Source organism: Hordeum vulgare, chromosome 6H (assembly GCF_904849725.1).
Source record: "Hordeum vulgare subsp. vulgare chromosome 6H, MorexV3_pseudomolecules_assembly, whole genome shotgun sequence".
Taxonomy (NCBI): domain Eukaryota; kingdom Viridiplantae; phylum Streptophyta; class Magnoliopsida; order Poales; family Poaceae; genus Hordeum; species Hordeum vulgare.
Window position 1 is genome coordinate 30,870,942 of NC_058523.1, and position 24,479 is coordinate 30,895,420.

The 24,479-nt window shown below is 42.2% G+C and overlaps 1 protein-coding gene across 2 annotated transcripts; it reads left to right on the forward strand.

Annotated features, from left to right (window-relative positions):
- The first annotated feature begins 2,695 nt into the window (after nucleotides 1-2,695).
- LOC123402418 (probable adenylate kinase 5, chloroplastic) lies at nucleotides 2,696-11,427 on the forward strand. Of its 2 annotated transcripts, none has more exons than XM_045096344.1 (20): nucleotides 2,696-2,932; nucleotides 3,040-3,174; nucleotides 3,437-3,565; nucleotides 3,646-3,780; nucleotides 4,858-5,004; nucleotides 5,738-5,812; nucleotides 5,899-6,001; nucleotides 6,803-6,834; nucleotides 6,940-7,065; nucleotides 7,324-7,359; nucleotides 7,430-7,510; nucleotides 7,599-7,737; nucleotides 8,823-8,902; nucleotides 8,989-9,054; nucleotides 9,314-9,343; nucleotides 9,422-9,531; nucleotides 9,635-9,769; nucleotides 10,822-10,851; nucleotides 10,934-10,999; nucleotides 11,083-11,427. In XM_045096344.1, the coding sequence occupies exons 1-19, from the start codon at nucleotides 2,756-2,758 to the stop codon at nucleotides 10,956-10,958; spliced, it is 1,791 nt and encodes a 596-aa protein (XP_044952279.1). In that variant the 5' UTR covers nucleotides 2,696-2,755; the 3' UTR covers nucleotides 10,959-10,999; nucleotides 11,083-11,427. The 2 variants fall into 2 exon arrangements, with proteins under 2 accessions (XP_044952279.1, XP_044952278.1); XM_045096343.1 differs by having other exon boundaries at nucleotides 11,098-11,427.
- Nucleotides 11,428-24,479: the final 13,052 nt, after the last annotated feature.

Genomic DNA, 24,479 nt, shown 5'->3' on the forward strand with positions numbered 1-24,479 from the left:
GTGTGACTGTAGGCTCTCGGCTTATATAAACCGTCACGTGGCTTGCCGTTGATACCAGGATGCCGTCATGTATAAATCGTGTGCCCGTTGGCACTCGGCTTACATGGGGTTCGTCGGCTTATATGTAAGCCGAGTGTTTTCGCTATTGCTCTCGGCTTACACCTTGATAAGGCGGTCCTTAGTAAGTCATGTGCTATAAGCCGGGAAAAACACTCGGCTTATATATAAACCGAGTGTAAACCGGTATACGCCGAGTGTTTCGGACACTCGGCTTATATGTTTTTTCCTGTAGTGTCCATTGCCAAGTATGAAGTCACGGACGTAAATAATTGTGCTTTATTGATGAATGCATATTAGGTAGACTGAAGAATGAGTGCACACTCTACCCTTTTACTGACGTGGTTTATCTATGTTTTAACTTGGTGATCTTTTTCTGAACTGCGGCTTGCGGAGCAGGAAGTGTTTGACCTTATGAATTATTATTTTTTTGTTCTACGTTTGATATGTAAATAGTATTCCCCCCGTCCCAAAATAATTGTTTTAACTTTGTACTAGCTCTAGTATAAAATTATACTAAGCTTAAGACATTTATTTTGGAACGGAGGGAGTATCAAGCAACAAATATGTCATTCTCAATGATTTTGATATCTCACAAACGGCTACATTTGGCAAGAAATAGTGAATTCTACATCAAATGTAAAAAAAAGGTTCAAACATGACAATACACGCGATGTGTTGTTCTGAATATGGCTCAGCTAAAAGACAAATCACTCCAAACAGGATAATGTTGTTCTTGATTATCTGGCCATGTTTAGTTTCTTTTGGGGAGGGTCATAATAATGGGGTTCTATTCAGGGATGTGAACCTCCTGTTTTTTTTTCACAACCCTCCTTTTGCTTTTAGGTTATGGTTATGTAGAAGAGAGAGCATATATATGTACCATCCACGCAATTGATTTTTAGATTCTATTTTATTTTGTTACTGCAATGGATTAGGGTTTATTTCATTCATTCTTATTCTTTGGTTGTTGACTTTTATCATTTTTCCTCATTTCCTTTGTCAGTCTTTGCCACTTTGTTCATTTTGTTTGTCCCTTTTGTTAGTCTTTGTCAATGCGTTTCTTTGTCCCTAAATTTTCCCACACTCGTCAGTGACAAGACCCGGATGAGCACACTGACAGGAGAAGGCTATATGCACCACATGAGAATAGGCCTGTCATAGGGTGACGACTGAGCGAAGCAGTCGTGGCTACTTTGCGAGACATGCATGGTGTATCTAGCGGGTGCGGTATGGAAGCAGTATATATGGGAAAGGCACACGACCACCATTGCCAGGAGGAGCAGGGGTTGGTGGAGGAAAGACTTGAGTGGTGGCCATGAAGCATAGAAGTGGAGGGGTCGAGCCGAAGAAGATGGAGCTAGCTAGGTGCCTCGTCAGATCCAGGCAAAGATGGGGGATGTAGAGGGTGATGGAAAAGAGCGCCTAGAAAAGAGGAGTAGGCCACTGACAACGACAAATAGGGTGGTAGTGGACATGTTGACTTAGCTGCTAGGCCATCCCTTGTAGCGACAAGGCAGTGAGGAGCTCCCTCTTTTTATCAAGATAGAGCTGGCGTCGAGAAGGAAGGAGCTTGATAGAGAATCATGTTGTCAAGTATGAACAAAAATTACATAACATCATGTTTGACGAATATTTCTCAATTCAAGCAATTATTTTAAAACTATAATAGACCGTGGCAACGCACGGGCCTTCAACTAGTGGAAAGTAAAGGAAGAACAGGGGCAGAAAGAAAAGTGAAGCGGAAAAAGATTGAAGTGGACCAAGGTTGTCAAAGTCGTACGTGACAGAAAGAAAAGTGAAGTGGAAAAGGATTGAAGTGGATCGGGATTGTGGTTGGCACGACTTCTTGTGCGGTTACGATGGCGGCTTCGAGCGGAGTTGGTCTGTTGTTGAATTTTGGTAGTCGGTCTCATCCGGCGTGTTCGAGGGGTCGCCGCGCCTCACTTTGTCTTCCTAGAGTCGAAGCTGCCGAGGCGGGGCCTTGCGGCGACGATGACGCGAGGCGGGTGGTCGGTTGTGGCACTCGCTCGGTTCAGGCTCAATGCTTTTCTCCTACAATGCTCGTCGACAGAGTCGGAACTCCCTTGTAATTTGCACGTGCGGTTGACTGTTTGGTAGTGGCCGGTGTGGGCCTCGGCGTTTGCTTGCGGTGAGGGCTATATTGATGGTCGTCGATGGTGGAGTCGGAGTCACCCTTGTGTAGGTGTGATGACGATGACACCGGATTGTAGCCTCGACAGTATTCTCTCCTCGGCGACATGATGAGTGCGTTCTTAGGTCGGTTGCCAGGTTGCTCCGTGTGTCCTGTGTGGACATGTTGTATCGGTATTCGTCCGGTTTTCCGTTAATCAATCGAACAATTCTCTTCTTTTTAATTAATGAGACGAGGTAAAGCTTTTGTCTACGTTAAAAAGAACCGTACGTGACCGCGGTACTGCTTTTAGCTTACGGAAAATGAATGTTTAATTGTTTATGTTGGATGGTAACATGAGTCCGAATAGTTAAATCCGAACGGATGGGTCGGCAGCGTTGGAGATGGCTGAGCCTGCGAGATGGGTAGGACCCACCGCTGGCGACTGGTGGTGGGTGGGTGACGCGTCTCAACTCTGAAGCCGCGCGGCTCCAATCCTGCGAACCTCCTCGCTCTCCGTTTTCCCTCCACACAGACACACACCAGCCCTCTTCCGCCACGAGGATGGCGGCATCCTCCCCGGCGGCCGCGGCCACGGCCACGGCGACCCCTCCTCTCGCCGGGCCGGCGATCCACCGCGGCCCCGGCGCCGCCCGCCTCCTCTCGGGGTCGCTCTCCCGCCGCTCGCCCCCGGCATCCACCGCCCAGGCAGTCTCCTCCTCCGCCGCCACCAAGCCCAGGGTTCGTACATTACGGCTTGCTCTTGCTCTACGCTACTTAAATCCACGGCGTCGTTGTCGCGATAGCACGTCCCTATGATTCATATGCTTCCCATGGGGTTCCGGCAGCGCTCGCTCCTGCCATGCCGGGCAGCGGAGGGGGCGGCTCCGGCGCCGCGTGCGGAGGCGCCGCCGCTCAAGGTGATGATCTCCGGGGCGCCCGCGTCGGGCAAGGGGACGCAGTGCCGCATGATTGTCGACAAGGTAAAAAGTAAATAGAAAACCATTGCTCGGATTTCTTCCTTTTTTTTGTTCCTGCCCAAAAATGCATATGACGTCCGTGCTAATAGCCTAATGCAAATCTGGATTGTGGAGAAAGACTATAGATGTATCTGAGAGTAGTTGACAGATTGATCAGCTTTCTGCTCATTTAATGTTTAACTCTAGCTTTGGCTGTAAACATGTTTATTTTGATCAATAGCCTGCTCAGTTCTAAAACTCGTTTTTTTTTTTTTAATTTCTTTAGTATGGTTTGGTTCATATTTCAACTGGGGATCTTCTACGGGCTGAGGTATCTTCTGGCACAGATATAGGCAAGAAAGCAAAAGAATACATGGACAATGGCATGCTTGTCCCGGACCAAGTTGTCACAGATGTATGTGCTTCACTTCTCGGGTTCTTTGTAGCTGGTAGAATTCTGTGAGCTATAATAACAAAGGCTGTTGTTTCATATAGATGGTTGTATCACGACTATCACAGCCTGATGTGCGAGAGAGAGGGTGGCTTCTTGATGGCTATCCAAGGAGTTATGCTCAAGCACAAAGTCTTGAAAGTATGAAAATAAGACCAGATATATTCATTTTACTGGAAGTAAGCCATTTTTTACCATTTTTAGTTGGGGTATATTCATTGTACTGGAAATAGTCTTTTTCGACCATTTATGGCATTTACTATCAACTGACACATCCTTCATGTTCTTTCAACTTTTTTCCTATAACATCTTAATATATATTGCGTTGCGACCTTGTCGATCATGCTTATCTCAATAGGCATATCTATATATCCTTGTGTAGTGCTACATTTTGTTCCCATTCTGATAGATCAAAATGTGTAGAAAGAAAGGCTGTTTGAACGAGCTTCATCATTTTTATTTTTATTTAGAAAAGGAGGGTTACCTCCGGCCTCTGCATCAGCACGTTGCATACGGCCCCTTTATTGCAAATAATCAAACGGTATATTATGGGCTGTCGCAATATTCTCCCAGAATGTGTGGTATGTCCAGGTTGTTGTACAGGCCGTCGACACAGTACGGCACTTTTCCTTCGAAACTGCACAAGAATGCCGTACCGGTAACTTTGGTGAATAGAGGGAAGCTAGTGACAGAGAATAGATTTAATAACTAGGGGTCATAAGCAGGTCAAATTATACCCTAGACATACATTATGGTGAATCTGGTAACTTTGGTTGTGACTAGAGGGAAGCTAGTGACAGAGAATAGATTTAATAATTAAGCAAATTGATCGGGTCTGCCCTTGTGCAACTGTAATAAGATTCATTCTTTACCAATTCATTTAGTGGGAATACATATCAAGTAGTTGTGCCTTACCTTATCTTTTTAAAAGTTTGTTGGTGTGTGACATTCAAACTGATAGCAGTTATACACTTAGCTATGTATTTTCTGAATCAGTGTGGTGCATAATAGTCTGATTCTTCTTCTTTTTCTGAACTTAATCTGATTCTTCTTTGTGTTAGCTTCAGTATGTTTATGCTGAAATCAAATAATATGCATTTTTTTCCATTGCTCTTACCTAACATTGCGTACCGCAGGTATCTTTGATCTCTTGTGTTTCATTTTGTTTTCAAGTTCAGGTTCCTGATGTCAATCCCAAACACTGTATACCACAGATATCTTTGACCTCCTGTGTTTCATTTTGTTTCTAAATTCAGGTCCCTGATGACAATCTAATCGATAGATGTGTTGGAAGAAGACTGGATCCTGTGACGGGCAAAATTTACCATGTAAAGAACTTCCCCCCAGAGAATGAGGAGATATCTGCCAGGCTCATTACACGCTCTGATGATACATTTGAAAAGGTTTCTGTTGTTGTCCACTTAAGTAATCTTTACTTGTTTTGTCATCGTTGGTAAGGTCTATAGATGTATCTATCTTGTTAAATATAATATGCTAGTTTGAGAGCTTGGGGCTGCATGTAAGAATTCGATTTGTGCAAATTCCTTTTGCATCACTAGCTTGGACCTAGATTTGAACATCAAATAGTTAGGCCAGTGCAGGTTGCTTAGAAACTTGGTTGTAATTATGTTCTGTTAGTTACTATCTGTATTTATTTATTTTAGGCCACAGCTGCTAAGTAAAAAAAAATCATATTGTTGGTCCTGATCTGTACTATAACTTCTCTTCTTAAATCTTAATGATATGCTCCTGCTTACTCTAGAGGAAAAACTAGTAGGTATGCTTTTGGTTATCTTAAGTTCGAAGTGTTGTATATCTATGTTTGACTTGGGTTGTATTATTATTATTTTTAGGCCTTTTTACATCACTTAATCCCCCTCTTTCAGCTAGCTGTACATTCTCAGTGCTTTTTGTAAACTTTTAAGACACATCAGGGGAAAAAATTGTGCTGTTTAAAATTTTACTGTCATTTACAGAAGACAAAGTTGAATTATACAATTAAACTGAGAGGACTCAAACCTTCCCATTACTTACTGTACCCCCTTCCCTCCCTTTTCTTTATGACATTGTGATTGCATAATGATGGCATCGTTTCTGTGAAACATTCTGAACCATAAGAGCTTCTTTCTTCTGCAGGTTAAATCACGTCTTGAGACTTACAAACAAAATTCTGAAGCTGTTATTCCGACATACTCAGATTTGCTTAACCAGGTTCTCGTGTATTTCTAGCTACTATCATAGCAGTGATCCAGACCGCAAATCAGAAGTAACCTTTGTTCCTTCAATCTGCAATGTAGATTGATGGAAATCGCCCAGTGGAAGTCGTTTTTCATGAAATAGAATCCATGTTACAGAAGATTTGTACAAATACTTCAAAAAACAAGTTGGCCAAGACAAACGGTCAGATCATAAATAAATCTCCTACTAATGTCTTCTTCTACTCTTCTGTTGTCATTCACAACCACTATCATGTAACTCCACTAGATCAACCGGTCTGTCCATTTGCTTAAGAACAGTCCATTTCACGTTATTTCTAAGCTGCACTTTTTTGATACTTTTGCATCTCACTTTGAGCTAATGTGCCTTCTTTTATAAGGTGCTAATATTATTTTAAAATAACCATAATATGCTATCAGTTTTAGCTAATATGTCAAGAATCGGTATATATCATTTATTTAGTGAGACCATGCAAGAGAGCTGCATGTATATATTGGAGAGAAAGATAGTTTTACTTTTACAATGCCATGAATGGCATGACCACAAGAGGCAACATGACCCGAACAGATAAAATAAATATCGACCAAAAGGCGAGTTACCAAACTAGGCCCGCCGCAAAAAGGAACCCCTACGGGTTAACTTGCGGTTGAAGCATGAGAGGGCTTCAGCCCGAATTAGGTTGACCGCTGAATACCCCGCCAATAAGTGACTGAAATATTCTGAAAGCCGGCAGCATGCATATCTCATTATGTTGCAGACCTCTCCTTTTATGATGAAAGATCGAATGTCTCCTTTGGATTACAATCCATATGAAGATTTTGCAGCTTAGCGGTGCCCAGGATTTCTAAATGACTATGGGGAGTTGATTTTTAATTATGTTCTCTTCTTCATTAGTATAATCAGGCAACCAAAGCTTTTAGCTTCTTTTTTTACTATGCCGGCTTTCCCAATTCTCATTGTTTGCTCAAACTCTTCATTGAACAGGAAAACCACCGGACACAACAGCTTCAAAAAAGGTACGTGTAATATAGTTAGCCATTTTATTCTATGTGTGAGATATAAAAGTGAAGTTGTCCACTTAGATCTCTTCTATTAATGTATGTCTAAATGCTTTCTGCCAGGAGTGGCGTGGTATTCCAACAAGATTAAATAACATTCCACACTCCAGAGAGATCAGGAAATACTTTTATGATGATGTGATACAAGCTACAAAGCGTGCTATTGAAGACAAAAAGACTCGGTTGCAGGTTGCCACTTACGTTTCAATTTATTTCAAATCTCTATTGAAGGTTAAAATCAGAACTCACTGGCTAAACATTCACTGAGGCAACTTGAGTACTGTTCTCTTTCTATTGCATATTTAACCTAAAGGTAATAATATGTACTGGGGATTAATCATTGTGACTGAACCTTGTAGTCCTTTCACCTTTTTTTTTTTTTGCTTCATGTGCTTTCTCGGAAAATATTTTTTCTTGATTACTGTCTACTTTTCCTCAATCATGCAGATAGATATCAATATTCCGGAGCTTAACCCTGAATTGGTAAGGACACACAAGCTTACATATCTTTTTTGCTGGCATCAACTGTCAAACAAACCTTTTTTATCTTCAGGATGTTTATCGTATAGGAACTCTCATGGAACTTGTAAGAGATTTATCTCTTACCTTTGCTGATGACGGAAAGCGTGTCAAGGTGCTTACATTCAGTATTCATCCATATACCTCCACCCACCCACTGCCTTTTTTGATGACACAACATGGGACTGCTGACTTCTTATCAGGTATGTGTTCAAGGCTCCATGGGGCAAGGCGCATTTGCTGGTATTCCACTTCAGCTTGCTGGAACCAGAAAAATATTGGAATTCATGGACTGGGGTGACTATGGGGCGATGGGCGCCTTCATCAATATTGGAGCAGTAGGTTCGTCATCCACTAAATTAATACGTTCGATAGCATTGAATTAAATAGATGATGGCTAGTTAGTTTCATCTGAAGAATACTGAAAATGAAATTAAGTGTTGGTTATCGGGGAAATTTTGTGGATTCTTCTATTTTTTACTACTTGCATGGCTATGGATATATGAACTCTACATGGGCCTTATGAGCCAAACACCACAACCCACACATACACAACCATTAAACCGTATGGTCAACTCGCCCCTCAAGATGCTTGCAATGATGGACATTGCTTAGTCAGCTGGTCGCAGGTGTGCAGGCCTAAGTGCCTTGGTGGGCTCGGCGTCAAGGATATTGAGAAGTTCAGCACGGCGCTGTGCCTCAGATGGTTGTGGTTTGACTGGATGGACTCGGAGAAACCTTGGGTGGGGACGCCTTCGCCCAACAGTGTGGTTAACCGGGAGCTGTTTGCATCCTCGGTCTCAGTTTCCATTGGGGATGGCCACAGGACCAAATTCTGGACATCTTGTTGGCTTGGTGATCGGGTGCCAAGGGAGGTGATCGGGTGCCAAGGGAGTTCCCCCAAGCCTCTTCCTGCTTATTAAGCGCAAAGGCATCTCGGTCTTCAGGGCGCTCCAGGACAACAGCTGGGCTTGGCCCCTTCGGGGTATATCCACGGAACATCTGGTCCAGGAGTTCGCGCAACTCTGGGTACTTCTCGCTGGTGTGGTAGGTGGATGGATCTTACTCCACGGCCTCGGCCTACTCCATCCAATTCCAGGGCTCTTTCTCTCCTGTGGATGACCACCGAGACGCCATCTGGAAGGTGAAGATTGAAGGAAAACGCAGATTTTTCATGTGGTTGCTGCTGCGTTGGCGCATTCTCATGGAGGATAGGCTTTTGACAAGGGGTTGGCCTTGCAGCACGCTCTGCCTGCCGTGTGGCAATGCTCCAGAGACGGCAGATCATCTTGTCCTTGGCCATAGCTTTTCCTGTTATTGGTCGTGGCTTTTATTGTTTTCTGCTGTTTCTTTTTGCTCGTGCATTTTTTTGTTTCTGCTGTTTCTGTTTATTTTTAAGTATACTAATATGTTTAATTCGATTACAGGTGCTAGCGAGGTTGATAAAGAAGATGACATGTTTGTTCTCATTGCTCCCCAGAATGCTGTTGGAAACTGCATAATTGATGTAAAGATTCTATGTCTTAATATATTTTTCCTAGTTATAGACTATATACCCTTCTCGATCTGTAGTATCATATTAGTGTTTTGCAGGATATGAGAGCTATGACTGATGCTGCTGGTGACAGACCTGTGATTCTTGTAAATCCTCGCCTGAAGGTTGGGTGCATACTAAGAGATTTTTTGCTTTATATCCTGGACCTGTTTATTTTTGAAATTTCTGTAGTTTCTACTATCTCTTTTGTTGCCCTTAGGTAATCTCATTGGAACTAAAAAGTTTGTGTTTCTTTGCTCATATAATCCTTGGGCCTAATCCAATCTAGGAAGGAGTGTTCTAAAATAAAATCTAACCTGGTGAGAAATTGTTTCTTGGCATCGTCATAGCAAACCTTAATATCCCTGAAATTTACATTTACAGGATATGCCTGCATCTAGTGGTGTAATGCAAGTAAGTTGTCCATATAAGTTCCACTTAATCATAGCATGACAGCTAGTATTCAGCTGTTTCTTGATTTTCATGTTGAAGACAATGGGAAGAGATCTGAGGCTTCAGTATGCTGCATCATTTGAGACTTGTTATTCTTTTCGGCTTCTCTTTTATGTTGGTACATTTTATCCTATCATGGGCGCTTTAAGGTTATCTCTCTTACTTTTATTCTCCAAGTATCATACTTCTGCTAATGGTGTTGACAGTTAAATAAATTTCAGTCATTACAGTTTGGTTGAATTATTGATACAGGATGGCTTATCCAAATAAATATGAGATTTATCGAAGGGTTGATGAACCTAATGGAGAGAAATATGATTTGTTAGCTGAATTCACCGCGAATCCAACGGCTGATGACATCACCAATGCCTTTGTAGGAACAAAAAAGTAAGAATATAGAACAGTTTCTTATTTAACTTGACATCCAATTTCGTAAATAGCTGTAACCGCCATGCGGTTGATATTAGAATCAATTTGTGCGAAATAGTGGGCAACTTTCACTGTTCCCTTCTTTACAACTGATCCATATGTTTATTCCTTTCGATATGCTGTGTGAAACACAGATATTGCACAGCTATTGGTATTGAGTATTAGGAATGAATTTAATTGCACAGTATTAGTTTCCGTGTAGAAACATGTTCCTGAAAAAAATTCTGTTCCAAAAACTTACTTTCGATTATTATTTCTTGCTCATTGTTGAGTTGACTGATGAGGTTGTTGTTCAACATTGTATTTTTATTGAATGGCTGAAGTGGCAAACTTACAGGACTGTAAATTCCTTAGAAACAAAAGATAGATTAATGAACTAAAACAAATGTCAAGTAAGTGAAATAGAAAAAGCATTCAAGAATCCCTGTATAAAAAAGTAGAAAACTAAAGATCTAAGGTAGTCTTTATTCAGAGTGTCTGCCCTTGGTTGCTTATTGTCTTATGTCATGCAAACTAGTCTTTTAAATGATATACTAACAAGAGTTACTCAGTAGAGTAATATAATGGGTATAAGAAAACTTTTAAATCGATGGGTTTACAGTTCCCTAATTGTTTATTACGAATAAAAAGCTCCTGGCACCCTAAAATTTGGGCAAGAAGAGTTTATCGTGACAAGAGGTTCTTTAACGACAGTCCATAATTCTAGGCCCGTGGTGGGAAATCAAACTGTCTAGCTGTAAGAAAGGTTACCAATTTCGTTACAAAAATGTTACCCAATGATATTCAGAAATATATATGAGTACCGGGGGCAAGGCGGGCTCTCCCGTTCCTGGCCCTCGCCTCGACACAGATATCTGGACCAATGGAATGCCACTCATATTTAATAGTCACTAAGTGATCTAAACGATCTTATATTAGTTTACAGAGGGAGTACATCCTAGTGTTTAACATTGGACATGATCTTGGAATGATTTCTGCTTTTAGGTTGATTGTTCTTGTTTTTAATGCAGGAAAAAGGAAAATGCGCCCTCTGGATTCTGGTAACTTATGCCTTCAGTTGACAGTTGACTTGTGTAACTATTATCATGGAAGACACTTACCGAATTGTTCATCATTTTGTAGGGGTTTCTTGAGCGGTATATTGTAAGTAAAATCAGTCTACTATGCAGGCATAAGTTTTTGCGTGAGGTAAGGAACAAATGATGTATTAGCTTGGAATTGATGTTCTTATCTCCATTCCAATGTGCTCACCCAATGTCCTAGTCATTCAGATTTTTAATTTGCAGGGTCCCAGTCAATCAGCTTTTCATCAGTGTAACTAGACAAGATCTTTGCGCAATCCCGCGATGCTGGATTATATCCTCATGTGTAGTGTCCTATATATATATATACTATGTGCACGCATCATCCATCATCGTTAATTTTCAATGTAACTATGAATGAAGAGTAAATTTCTGCAACACTACAGGCTCCCACTTTGGAATAGCTGAAATGATACACAATAGACAAAGAGCAATTGCATCAACCGTTGTCAATATACAAAGAGTAGCCGGAACACACACTGTAATGGATTTTGTTTCCTTATCTTGGTGTAGCCAATATTTTATATCTCCAAACATGAAGACTGGATTCTTTCTACTCCCTCAGTCGCATAATATAAGATCTTATTACATTTAATATGTGAGCGTATTGGATGTAATGAAATCTTATATTATGGGACGGAGGGAGTATACCTCGTGTCATCTTTGAAAACATAGTACATAAAGTAATTGGCGGAGCATGCAAAACACTGCAATTATGGACTTGACATGTTGCAATGATTTGAATGGATTGTTGCTACTAAAGTCAGGAGATCGTGTGAATGGAATGCAAACAAACATTGGAAATCTTAAGAACATGCAGTTGTGAAAATACCAATGATATAGAGATGTGAGACCTCTATGAATGAAGAACCGGCAAAAACTTTCAACATCAAAAACATTATAGAAGATGCATATGGATTCTATTTTTGATGAACTCAAGCTTGTCATGAAGATGATCATAAGCTCTAAAACTCACAAGGAGAAACACCAAACAAGAACCAAGATATGATGCAAGGATGCAAATGGTTTGAGCTCTCAACGAACGATATGATCAAGCTACTCACTTGAGAAAGCCCCTTGACAGTACGACAAACTATCCTACAATAGAAAAAACCTATCAAGGGCAAACTTATACCTTGCACCTAGTCCTCTTGAGCTAGATGATGATGATCTTGGCTTCCTCAAGATGGACCACCTTTCTTGATTGCTTCCCCATTCTCACTGTGGGTGAGCCACTCTTCAACACATCTTCACAAGTCCATTGCCACCACAATGGACGGCAAGTTTCAAGCATGATATCTTCGTGATGCTCCACTTGAACTTGCACACAACAATCTTGATGAGGATCATCACTTGATGTCATCCTTCATAGGTTGAATGAGATCTTCCTCTTGACGCAAACCCATGGAGACACACCTAACCCCACATAGAACTCTCACGAAGACCATGGCTTAGTACACAAAAGCGTTATGGACAATGCTTACCATATCATGGGATCACTTGATCCCTCTCGGTACATCTTGTACACTTTGTGTGTTGATCATCTTGGTTTACTCTTTGCTTAGTCTTGATCAACCTTGTGTCTTTATGATCAATCTTTGGATAATACTTTGAATACCACCTTGGTCATCATATAAACTCCTTGAAACCAACAAATGGACTTCAAGAAGTGCTTATGGAAAAATCCTTCGAATATAACTCAATGCAAACATTAGTCCATAGGGATTGTTATTAATTACCAAAATCACATAGAGAGAAATATGTTGTAACAAGGCTGACGGCAAAGCCCTTTGTCGTCCGCTTTCAACATGTACACAACAAAGAAGGGCCTTTACCGACGAAAGTAGTCGTAGAAGTTTTGCCGACCGGAGGCTAACGTCGAAGGCCTTTGTTGTCCGTGAACTGCCCCTTTGCCGTCCGTTATGACAGACGACAAATAAGCTGATTCCTGTAGTGACTAGGGGTGAAAAGTTGTCCATTTGCTTGGCGGGGGCGCTTTAATGGACATGTTGATGGTTGCACGGTGATACTTGAAGCTGTAAAAATCACAAGATATCCGGTTTTGACTTTTTTGACATGGTAGGTTCTCACAATGACATCAACGTGCTTCAGCGCTCCCCGGTCTTCTCGAGGGTTTCGGATGGCAATTCTGAGAGGTTAACTATGAGATCAATGGTCACTCGTAAAACAAGGGATACTACCTAACTGATGAGATCTACATGGTCTACATTTGTGGAGACATTCTCCGATCTGGAGGACACAAGAAGGCGAGGTTTGCCAAAGAACAAGAAAGTGCTAGGAAGGATGTGGAGCGTGTTTTTGGTGTGCTCCAGTCATAGTTTAAAAAACCAAACCAAAAAGGATGTCGGTTCAGGTTTTTACTGGTCAGACCACCGGTTCACTCGTTCGATTGTCGCTTTTTTAAGCAATAGAATAATATATGTTGAGTAATATATGCGCTAATATAGTGTGAAACAATGGTCAAATAAAATCATTTTTATGTGGTGGACAACAAAGTAGCACATCCGAGTTGGTTATTGGACCGTGGACAGGCGGCACGTACTGCTCGCACGACGTGGGATTGAATCCCACTTCTCCCAATTTCCATTAAAATATTTTCTTGGTTTATTCTGGTTCAGTATCCCGGTTTTTTCACTGGTTTTCTAGAAAACCGGCCCGGTTCAACTGGTTTTCTTCGGTCCGATTGCAGAATGGTCTTATTAGCTTAGAAAAATCGATGAGGCCGTCGGTTCTGGTTTTTTCCGGTTCGACCGTCGGTCCGGTCTGATTTTTTAAACTAGGCTCCAGTGTGATATCCTCGCTTAATAGGGATGATAGACTACTCATATCAATAAGGAATTTCTTCTTTTCGAGGAACTCATTCTAAAAAACTCCAAAGTTAAGCGTGCTCAACTTGGAGCAATTTCAGGATGGATGATCAATTGGGAAGTTGCTCCGTGGTGCGCATGAGTGAGAACAAAGTATGGAGGAAAGACTAGTGTTGATCTATGAGACCAGTCTAGATCCCGCCAGGAGTAAATGACCAGTAATCGGCGGATGTGTACGGGACGCTACAATTTGGTATCAGAGCCGACCCTCGCGGTTACACAGATGTTTGCAGGTCAGGTGCGCGGTCATGTTGTGCATCACGTTTGTGACCCGTCGTGACACATGACGTGGCACATGTGTCGGATTGGACGCACATACGTGTGCCTAGCGGGAACGTTCATGTGGCCCTATAAAGACGTTGGTTTCTTTGAGTGGGGGTGTATGTGATAACCTGACTTAATAGAGATGATAGACTACTCATATCAGTACTTATCCGTGACGCCATTCTGAAAGATATCTAAAGTTAAGTGTGCTCAATTTGGAGTAATTTTAGGATGGGTTATCGACTAGGAAGTTGCTCCGAGGTACGCACGAGTGAGGACAAAATGTCTAGAAAAGACTAATGTTGATTTGTTGAGCCAGTATAGATCCCGTCAGGAGTAACAGACCTACAAGTGTTTCCGGAGTGTTACATCCAATCTTGTTGGACTATTGTTCAGCATCATGCGAGAAGATAGAGCACTGACACTATATAGGAGATGATAACTGTATGTGTGATCATGTATAATATTATCGTAAAGGATAAGCGTGATGAATACATCTATGACCAAGATTAGTATTACCAAGGTGATTTGGTTAGCTCGAGGGTGGAGTGATAATGTTTGCACAATTCAAACGACTCACATTCAATTTCAAAATGATTTGTTTGAGCATATGCAAACTCACATAGAAATTAGTAGTTCCATCTTCTCAAAATTTCAATCTATTTGCTACAATTTTAAATTTATTTGTCTCTAAGCTATGTGACTTATTTGTTTAGTCATGTGCACTATATTTTAATTCTAATCAAGTTGTATAGAATGGTCAAAATGACAAATTCATAAAAATAAATAGACAAGGCGGGCCAATGGGTCACCCCTTGGACACATTTGATGTCAGTTTGGGTTGACCCATTGGTGTTGTCCTCGGTACCTCACGGTAGCTCCCATGCATGTATGCAATTCATCTCCTCATTTTTATGGGCCAGTGTGGGCAGAAACCACGACCCAACGTGGCGACCCATTTGATTATGTGTGTTTCATGTTGGTGTGGACGTAAATCCGTCAAATTTGGATCGGGTTTGCACACGGACAGGAGATAGACGCGTCACACATCCGCTCGATGTCTGTTCGGGCTCATGCAACAACAACCCAACTATTCCTTGCGCCGGGGGGGGGGGGAGCCCCCCCCCCCCGGCAATCAAACCCTAGCCCGCGCCACCGCGCACCCACTTGTGCAAAATGATGTGGAAGTGGATGGCCGGAGCGCACAACCACGATGGCGACTCCTCCTGGGGGTGGTGTCGGGCGACACCCTACATCGTGACACGATCAGGAGTTGCACGGCCGACGTGCGACTGTGTGTACGTGTCCGTCGACTCGTGCCAACATTATTAGGAGCAGGGCATCGCCATGCCCTGGTAAAACATGCACACATCAAATGGGTGACATTTGGACCCGAAAAGGGTTCCATGTCGATTGTTCTGGCCTTCGATCGCGTGAGGGATGCGGAGATCTATCATCATCCCATTGAGAACCCTGATGACCTCTGCAACGACCCAATGTTCATCGAGTACTCTCCTCACTGGGATATGTGATTCTACGACGGGGACAACCAGTGGAGTCGATCGTGCTTTACCGCTTGTGCGTGCGCGTGCTCTAGCGTCACAACTCACAGTGAAGGAGGGGCAGGAAGAATACAAGGCCCTAAAGTAGGGCCTTGAGGCCTCTAAGCTGGCAGAGCTCACGATGTGCCCTGATCATCTAAGGGTATTACAAGCATGAGCGGTGGAGGCGAGTGCATCCGTGCCGCCACTGGAGCTGTATTTGGAGTCGTGACCATTGCCAAAAGCTAGTAGGACACGTTCGAGCATGGACATCCACTGTCCCTTGCATGTGGGAGCAGCACGAGACGCCGAAGGAAGGACCAGCATTGTGACCATATTCATGGCCGCCTTCGGTCTACATCGACCTCGTCAACGAGGGCGAGGACATGTAGTTCTAGGGTTTAATTTATTTATTTTAGTTATGTTTTCAGTTGAATTAACGTAATAAATCAACTTTTGGCGGCTAATATATCTCTACCTAAAAATAAAGTAAATAGTGTCTCTGGCCGTCCGTCATCATGCATTTTGTAAAAAAGTCAAGAACGTTTTGCGTTATGCAAAAAAATCCCTAAGGTTTCGGTTAATCGACCCGCGGTCCTCTTTTAAGTGAGAATAGAAAACTTTTTGCATTTTTGCAGAAAACCCCCTAAGATTTTTGTTAATTAACTCACTGTTTTGTCTAGAAAATAACTTTTTAAATATATTCAAATTTTTTTTAATATCATATCTTTTAAACCATAACTCGAATTGTGTATAGTATCATCAGTAGAGAAGTCCATTAATTGATGTGATAAGAAAAGGAATAACTCATATTTCTTTTGCAACTTTAGAATGTCTTCATTGAAATTTTGAATAGCTGAATGCAATGAAATTACTTTTGGCTCTACCTTAAGTGGTTCCGTAGCATAGCACGGGCATCTTACTAGTATTTAGATACTGAGGGAGTATAACCCAGCAGTGCGGTCAATTGCGTGTACATGGCGTTTAACATGTTATCTATGAAAACTGATTAGAAAAATATGTAGAATATGAATATGATATTTTTTTACACGTTAAACATTTTTAAATTATGTTTATGAACAGATTCAAATGCTTTTAAAATATTCATATATTTAAAATAGATTATAAAAATATGTAAAATCTGAATATGATGTTGTTTCACATGTTAATAATATTTAGAATGATGTTTAGGATGCAACATTAATCGGTGTTGCATTATCCGTCTTTCTTTTGTATTCGTACCGATTCAAAAGAAAATTGAACACCTCAACACAAACAAATTTGAGATGGAAGAAATTCTCTATAACCATGCATGTCCGTCAGCGAGAGTGAAAAGAAGGATAAATGGTAAGACTAATAAGAGGCCATGTTGAAATAAAAGGCGTGGATCTATTGGGGTCTTCAGTCATGGTTATTGTGGTAGGGGCGTGTGGTATTTTTCTTCTCCCATTACAACACACATGCTTTTTTACTAGGCTTTTTCTATTTAGCACTGCAGGCGCTGGTTTCTTTATTTTTTGCAAATTAGCGCGTTATGTGGGCTCGGCCCCTCTTCTCTTTTTATTTTTGTTGTACAAACAACAAAAATAATGCACGCATTGGCTGATATTCGATCATTCGGCCGTGAGGTCAGTGGTTTGACGCGCTAACCACTCCAGCCTGGAGAGTTAGCTGCTTAGTTCCTGCTTCTTCCTCTCTTTCTTCTTACAGTACGTCTTTTCCTTTTTTCTATTTCTTTTTTCACCTATATTTTTTTCGTCTTTATTTTTATCCGAATCGGCTTTGTTCTGTTTTTTTTGTCTTTGATCTCTCGACGGTTTTCCAAAATAGACCAACTTATCTCAAATTTGATGAACTTTTTTTTCATATTCGATGAACTTTTTTAAAAATTTATGAACATTCTCCTCATATTGATGAACTTTTTTCAAACTTGATGACCAATTTTTAATATTTGTGAACTATTACAAAGTTTGATGAACTTTTTTTCAAATTATATGTTTTTTTTAATTTGATGTTTTTTTGAAAATTTGTGAACCTTTTCCAAAATTGGTGAACTATTTTTCAAATTCGTTAAACCTTTTTCAAATTTTTTGATTTTTTTCCTCAAAAAAGATGATTATTTATAAATTGATGAACATTCTTAAAAAATAATGAAGTTTTTCATTTTTTATAGAAAAAACTAAATCGATGAACTTTAAAAAAAATTATGAACTATTTTTATATTTTATGAACTTTTTCAAATTTGATGAATATTTTTTGAAAGTAGATTACCTCTTTTTAAAATTGGATGATTTTTTTTCAAATTTGTTGAACTATTTTTATATTTTATCAATTTTTCAAATTTTAACGAACATTTATTGAAAATCCATTAACCTTTTTTTACATTCGATGAATGTTTTACAAATTCGCTGAATTTGTTTTCAAATTTGACAAACCTTTCGCAAATTCGATGAACGTTTTTCAGATTTGATGAATTTTCTTTTCAAAATCTATTAACTTGAATATCAATGGTCTTTTTCAGGCTCGTGAACTTTTCTTCCTGAATGAAGATTTTTTTTCAAAATCACTAATTTTCCCAAATAATTCAATTTCTTTTTAAGTGTACGATAGATGAATGGTTCTATGCAATAAAATAGCGCTGTTACATTATTACTATGCTTTTGCCGCTATTGAAAATCTTCAAACGCTATTAGCTTGACCGGCTGGTTGCATTGTATCTGAAGTAGATGTGGCGAACCAGAAGTGAGTAATAATTTTTGCGGCTTTTTGGGAGCTTTTGCGTTCACTGCTCCGCCCGTTTCATGGGCCCGCCCACTCGCGTCGTTTTCGAGCATCAGAAGCTTGAACGAGGTTTGGAAGCAACTATGCTTTCTCAGAAACCTTCCAGCGATCGCTCCCGCGCGCCGTCACTTGACGTGTTCCTATCCGTCGCGCGTGTTGTCGCGTTCTGAGCGCTTCCTTCGAATTTTGTTATTTCTATTTTTTCGCATGCGTTTTTTGCCTTTTTGAGTGGGGGTTTTCCGGATTTTTTTGGTGTTCCGGTTTTTCACCAGTCTTTCGTACTTTCGGGCAGGAAAACAAATTATTTTTTTTGTGTGAAAAAAACGCGTTTTCTGTTTTTTTACGCGAAAAAACATGTTTTTTTTACGAGAGACACGGTTCTGCCTTCGCGAGAGGTACTGCCATGCGTCTCGGAAAGGGAAAAAAACGTGTTTTCTCTCTTTTTTTGCGAGAGGCACGGTTTTGCTTCCGCGAAAGGCACTGTTTTGACTTCGCAACAGGCATGCCCGTGCCTTTCGAAAAGGAAAAACGTGTTTCTGCTTTTTTTGCGAGATGCACGGTTTCTCTTCTGCGAAAGGCACGGTTTTGCCTTCGCGAGAGGCACGCCCGTGCCTTTCGGAAAGGAAAAAACGCGTTTTTTGTTTTTTTTTGGTGAGAGGCACGGTTTTGCTTCCGTGAAAAACACAGTTTTGTCTTCGCGAGAGGCACGCCCGTGCCTCTCCTCGAAAGGGGGAAACGCGTTTTCTGCTCTCTCTTTTTTTCACGAGAGGCACGGTTTTTTCGTCCGGTTTTTTCTTTCGGATTTTTTCGTGAAAAAAAGTTCGTCAATACCTATCAACATGGGATCTAGTTTTGAAGATCCCGACGTGAGAAAGACAACGGTGGAAACGGTTTGATTTGGACGCACGATTTAGGAGATAAACGTTTTTGAAAATACGAATCTACGGAAAAAGAGAAAACTCCCACATTGTGAGAAGTGACACGCATGCAGCACGTCACTTGTCGCAACTTGTGAAGGACAGAGTAATCGTTGGAAGATGTACTCGTTAATTACTGATTTCGGCGAGCTCCCCTTTTACTAGTACTACTTATTTTCTGAAATGAAAAATGAAAAAATAATTTAAATTGCACGTGAAGCGTTGGATGCACGCAAAATGAACAATTCTGACCCTGGGCTGAATGAACTCGCGAACTGAACCCTCCGCGGAATAAATTCATCGAGCTAACCCTTTTATGTGGCATCCAACACGTAGGCGTCACACTACACTGTGTGACGTCTAAGCCGTCGGCGCTGCACACCTGTCCACGCTAGCTCTGCAGGCCCCGCCCCCGACAGTGCGATGCCTAAGTCTCAGGCGTTGCACACACTGTAGTGTGGCACCGAGCTCTTAGGTGTCACACCCTCAGTTATTCAGCCACGGGTCGTCCCCCTCCCCCAACCCCCTCCCCACTCGTTTTCCCCCAACAGAGAGCAGCGACGGCTGCCTCATCTCCTCATCTCAATCCCCTCTTCCAAATCTTTCAGATCTGTTGATTTCTTCCTTGGATTTATCTCCCAAACTGGTCTAGGAGGTAATCTCTTCCGTTTCCCATCTTTCTATCCAAAGAGTATTGCATATTTTTCAGATTTGTATTAGTTTGGTTGAGAGCCATGTTTTGATTGGATTTGAAATATAGATGAGGAGTTAGTCCTATTTTATGAATCCTAGATGAGTACTTTTGATATATGACTATTCCTATGAGTAGATGGTGCGGATTTTATGAGGAAATGACTACATGACTATTTTATTTGAAGATGGGTAGATTCATATGAGTATTTTTTTAGTAATATGTACATGAGTGAATGAGTAGATGACAGTTCCTATATGTAGATGAGTACACGACTATTCCTATATGAGTAGGATGAGTAAAAGAATATTCCTATTCCTGTATGTAGATGGCTAGATTCATATGCCTATATTAGTAGATGAATATATATGAAAAGTTAGTTGAATTTTTTTGTGATATTGTGACATCCTCAGCTTTTACTACATTGAGCATTGTAATTAAGCTACACTGATGGCCATGATCAGCAACAAATCATTTTGCTAAATTGGATATGATCAAGTTGAAATTCACATCTCATTCCACTTCAAAAACCACTTGAATTTTATTGTAGTAAAATAAATCCTCAAACATGATGGGAAAAGTGTTGCACCTATTATGAAAAGTTCAAAACAGTTAATGTTAAGGAAAACAACATCACCTTGATGTTGGTGTGGACCCCACCTTTAATAACAATACCAATTTGCAATTTAAATTGCTATTAAATTCAAATATAAAATGCAAATAGATTTCAAAATTGCCTAAACTTTATGTGGTCATGTGGAATATTGCAATATAATTATTGGACCATGTGGCACATTTTTGTGGAGAGAAGAGTTAATGCCTAAATTAAATAAAACAGAAGCAAAGAAAAAGAAATAACAAAATAAAACCCAAACCCTCCTAGCCTACTCGGCCAACCGGCCCAGCCGACCGGCCACCCCTACCGGCCCACCGGCCTACCTTACCCCCGTGGGGTATAAAACCCCATAGCTAACCCTAATCTCCACCTAGCCCTCTCACTCACTCCCTCCCACAGCCCCCCAACAACCATCTCCAGCCCCCAAGAGCACGAGGGGCTCGTGCCCCCTCGCTCCCGCACCGACCGGTGTCGTCGCTGGCCTAGCCGGCCACCCCCGACGCCTCCCCTGGCCTAACCGGCCACCCCCGGTGCCTCCCCCGGCCTCGACCACCTCTCCTGGCCCTCCTCTCCACCGGCCGCCTCCTCCTCGCCCCGGCCTCCTCGCCAGCCCCGCCGGCCACAGTCCCGCCGGCCAACACCTCGCCATCATGTCGCCGGCCACGTCCCCATCCTCCTCCTCGCCGGACTTCCCAGCTCTTCCTCACCTCGCCGCCGCCCTCTTCAACTCTTCCCCACCGGCTCCACCAAGCCTCACTGACCCGATCCCCTGCACCGCGGTGAGCCCTCCTGGGCTCCTCCCGTCCCCCTCCTTCCCTCCGCACCTCGGTCGCCCTAAGCTCCCTCGCCGCGCGCCCGTAGCCTCCCCCGGCGCTCTTCGCACCTCCGGCTGGTTCGCGCGCCCCGTCACCCGCAGCCGCACCGGCCCCGTTCCCCTAGCTGGCCTGCAGTCGCACGCCGCGCGCCCCTCCAGCCTCCCCTCCCCACGTGTCACCGACGACCACCCCGGTGGCCGACGCGGGCCGCTCCACCGGCAGCCCCCGGCCATGGCCTCGGCTGCCCTGCCCGCTCGCCCCTGGTCGATTAGCAAGGGGATTACCCCCCCCCCCCCCTTGTGTGTTTAGCTGTTTTGGGGCAATTGGCCCCTTCCGTGAGACTGACAGAGGGCCCCCAGGACACCCCTCTGTAAATACATAATAAAAAAATGAATAATTAAATAATTAGTTAAGTAATTAATTAATTAGATGATTAAAGTTAATTAGTTAGTACTCATGTTAATTAATCAGTTAACTTAATTAAGGATAATGATGTTAATTAACTAATTTGTTAATTAATTGACATGATTAGTATTAATTAAACTTTAATTAACCACGTGTCGATGACAGACGGCCCCACCCGTCAGTTTGACCGAGTCAACAAACCTATTGGCTGCTGACATCATGATGGTGTCATAACTGCATTTATTGAATTAAAATAATCTATTTTATCTTCTGAATATTGAATAAAACTTAAAAAATTAATATTAATTAATTCTTAAGTCAGATGAAAATATTTTGAACATGAAAGTTGATCGGGAGAATGAGACGAACCCAGATACGCTATCCGTTCGTGTGTCGTGCATCCCTAGCATAGCCAACATGAAACCTTTCCATCTGTTTCGCCTGACCGCTAGTAACGAGAGACCTGGGAAATATCATCCGATATTTTCCTGATCCGTCTATGACGGATGTCACTGCGTTAGCTCATGCCTAGACCTGCATATTGCATGGCATGCTTAGTGATTGCATCTGTGTTATATTTATTGTTTCTTCCCCCCCTCTTCTTACCGGTAGACCCCGAGACAGATGCTGCTGCCGGGTACGACTACCCTCCTGACGACCAGCCCTTTGCCACAGAGCAACAAGGCAAGCAAACCCCCCTTGATCATCCCTATATCGCCTATTTCTTTCTCCCTCATGCTTGCATTAGAATTTTGCTACTGTTGTAGTTAGCTCCTATATCTGATGCATAGCCTAATTTTGATGAACTACTACTTTCCAGTACCACACTTTAAACTGCTTAGCATAGGTGGCTCAGTCATCCCCTCTGACCCTTAGTCCAGTTGTCTGGTTATATCATTCGGAATCCAACGAGGGTGATACCTCGGATCCCCCTGATGTTACAACCACACAATTACTTGACCGTGTTACTGGAAACATTGATGAATAATGTTTGGCGGGTGGGTTCCCGCGTGGATGTGTCAATTAGTTAATTAAAATGTTAATGAATTTGGGTATTTGATCTGGGTTGGTCGGAGACCTTATTCGCACTAACCGTCTACGTGGGAGAATTTATGGGTACTCAACGTCGTGGTATCAGCCGAATCTCTTCAGACGTTAGCAATGGAGCGACGCGCGCCCGAGTAGTCCGGATAGGCATCGCGCTTGTAATAAGGGGTGCTAGGACTGATCTCGGCCGCCCACACATCGTGCAGGAGTGCAAAGGATGATGGGCGCATGACCCCTGCGCACTTAGGATTTAGACCGGTGGCTGGCCTCTGTGTTGAGTCTAGGTGGGACTACGACGTGTCGATGTTTCGAGGTCGGGCATGACCTAGGAAAGTGTCATAGGTGCTAATATAGTATGAAACAATGGTCAAATAAAATAATTTTTGTGTAGTGGACAACAAAGTAGCACATCCGAGTTGGTTATTGGACCGTGGACAGGCGCCACGTACTGCTCGCATGACCTGGGATTGAATCACACTTCTCCCAATTTCTATTAAAATGTTTTCTTGGTTTATTCCGGTTCAGTATCCTGGTTTTTTCACTGGTTTTCTAGAAAACCGGCCCGGTTCAACCGGTTTTCTTCGGTCCGATTGCAGAACAGTCTTATTAGCTTAAAAAGATCGATGAGACCGCCGGTTCTGGTTTTTTCGGTTCGACCGTCGGTCTGGTCTATTTTTTTTAACTAGGGCTCCACTGTGATATCCCCGCTTAATAGGCATGATAGACTACTCATATCAATAAGGAAATTTCTTCTTTTCGAGGAGCTCATTCTAAAAGAACTCCAAAGTTAAGTGTGCTTAACTTGGAGCAATTTTAGGATGGATGATCAATTCGGAAGTTGCTCCCTGGTGCGCACGAGTGAGAATAAAGTATGGAGGAAAGACTAGAGTTGATCTATGAGACCAGTCTAGATGCCACCAGGAGTAAATGGCCAGTAACCGGCGGATGTGTACGGAACACTACAATTTGGAATCAGAGCCGACCCTCACGGTTACACAGATGTTTGCGGGTCAGGTGCGTGGTCATGTTGTGCATGACGTTTGTGACCCGTCGTGACACATTACATGGCACATGTGTCGGATTGGACGCACATACGTGTGCCTAGCGGGAACGTTCTTGTGGCCCTATAAAGACGTTGGTTTCTTTGAGTGGGGGTGTATGTGATAGCCTGACTTAATAGAGATGATAGACTACTCATGTTAGTACTTATCCGTGTGGCCATTCTGAAAGATCTCTAAAGTTAAGTGTGCTCAATTTGGAGTAATTTTAGGATGGGTAATTGACTAGGAAGTTGCTCCCAAGTACGCACGAGTGAGGACAAAGTGTCCAGAAAACACCAGTGTCAATCTTTTGAGCCAGTATAGATCCCGTTAGGAGTAACAGACCTACAAGTGTTTCCAGAGCATTACATCCAATCTTGTTGGACTATTGTTCAGCATCATGCGAGAAGATAGAGGGCTGACACTATATAGGAGATGATAACTGCATGTGTGGTCATGCACAATATTATCGTAAAGGATGAGCGTGATGAATACATCTATGACCAAGATTAGTATTACCAAGGTTATTTGGTTTAGCTCGAGGGTGGAGATAATGTTTGCATAATTCAAACGACTCACAC

What these genes read in the sequence shown, in the direction of transcription:
- LOC123402418 (XM_045096344.1), top strand. Translation starts at nt 2,756, where the DNA reads ATGGCGGCATCCTCCCCGGCGGCCGCGGCCACGGCCACGGCGACCCCT. An exon ending in ACAAAAAGACTCGGTTGCAG is followed by an intron (nt 7,066 to 7,323) that starts GTTGCCACTTAC and finishes TCAATCATGCAG; the next exon opens with ATAGATATCAATATTCCGGA. An exon ending in TTGTAAATCCTCGCCTGAAG is followed by an intron (nt 9,055 to 9,313) that starts GTTGGGTGCATA and finishes TTACATTTACAG; the next exon opens with GATATGCCTGCATCTAGTGG.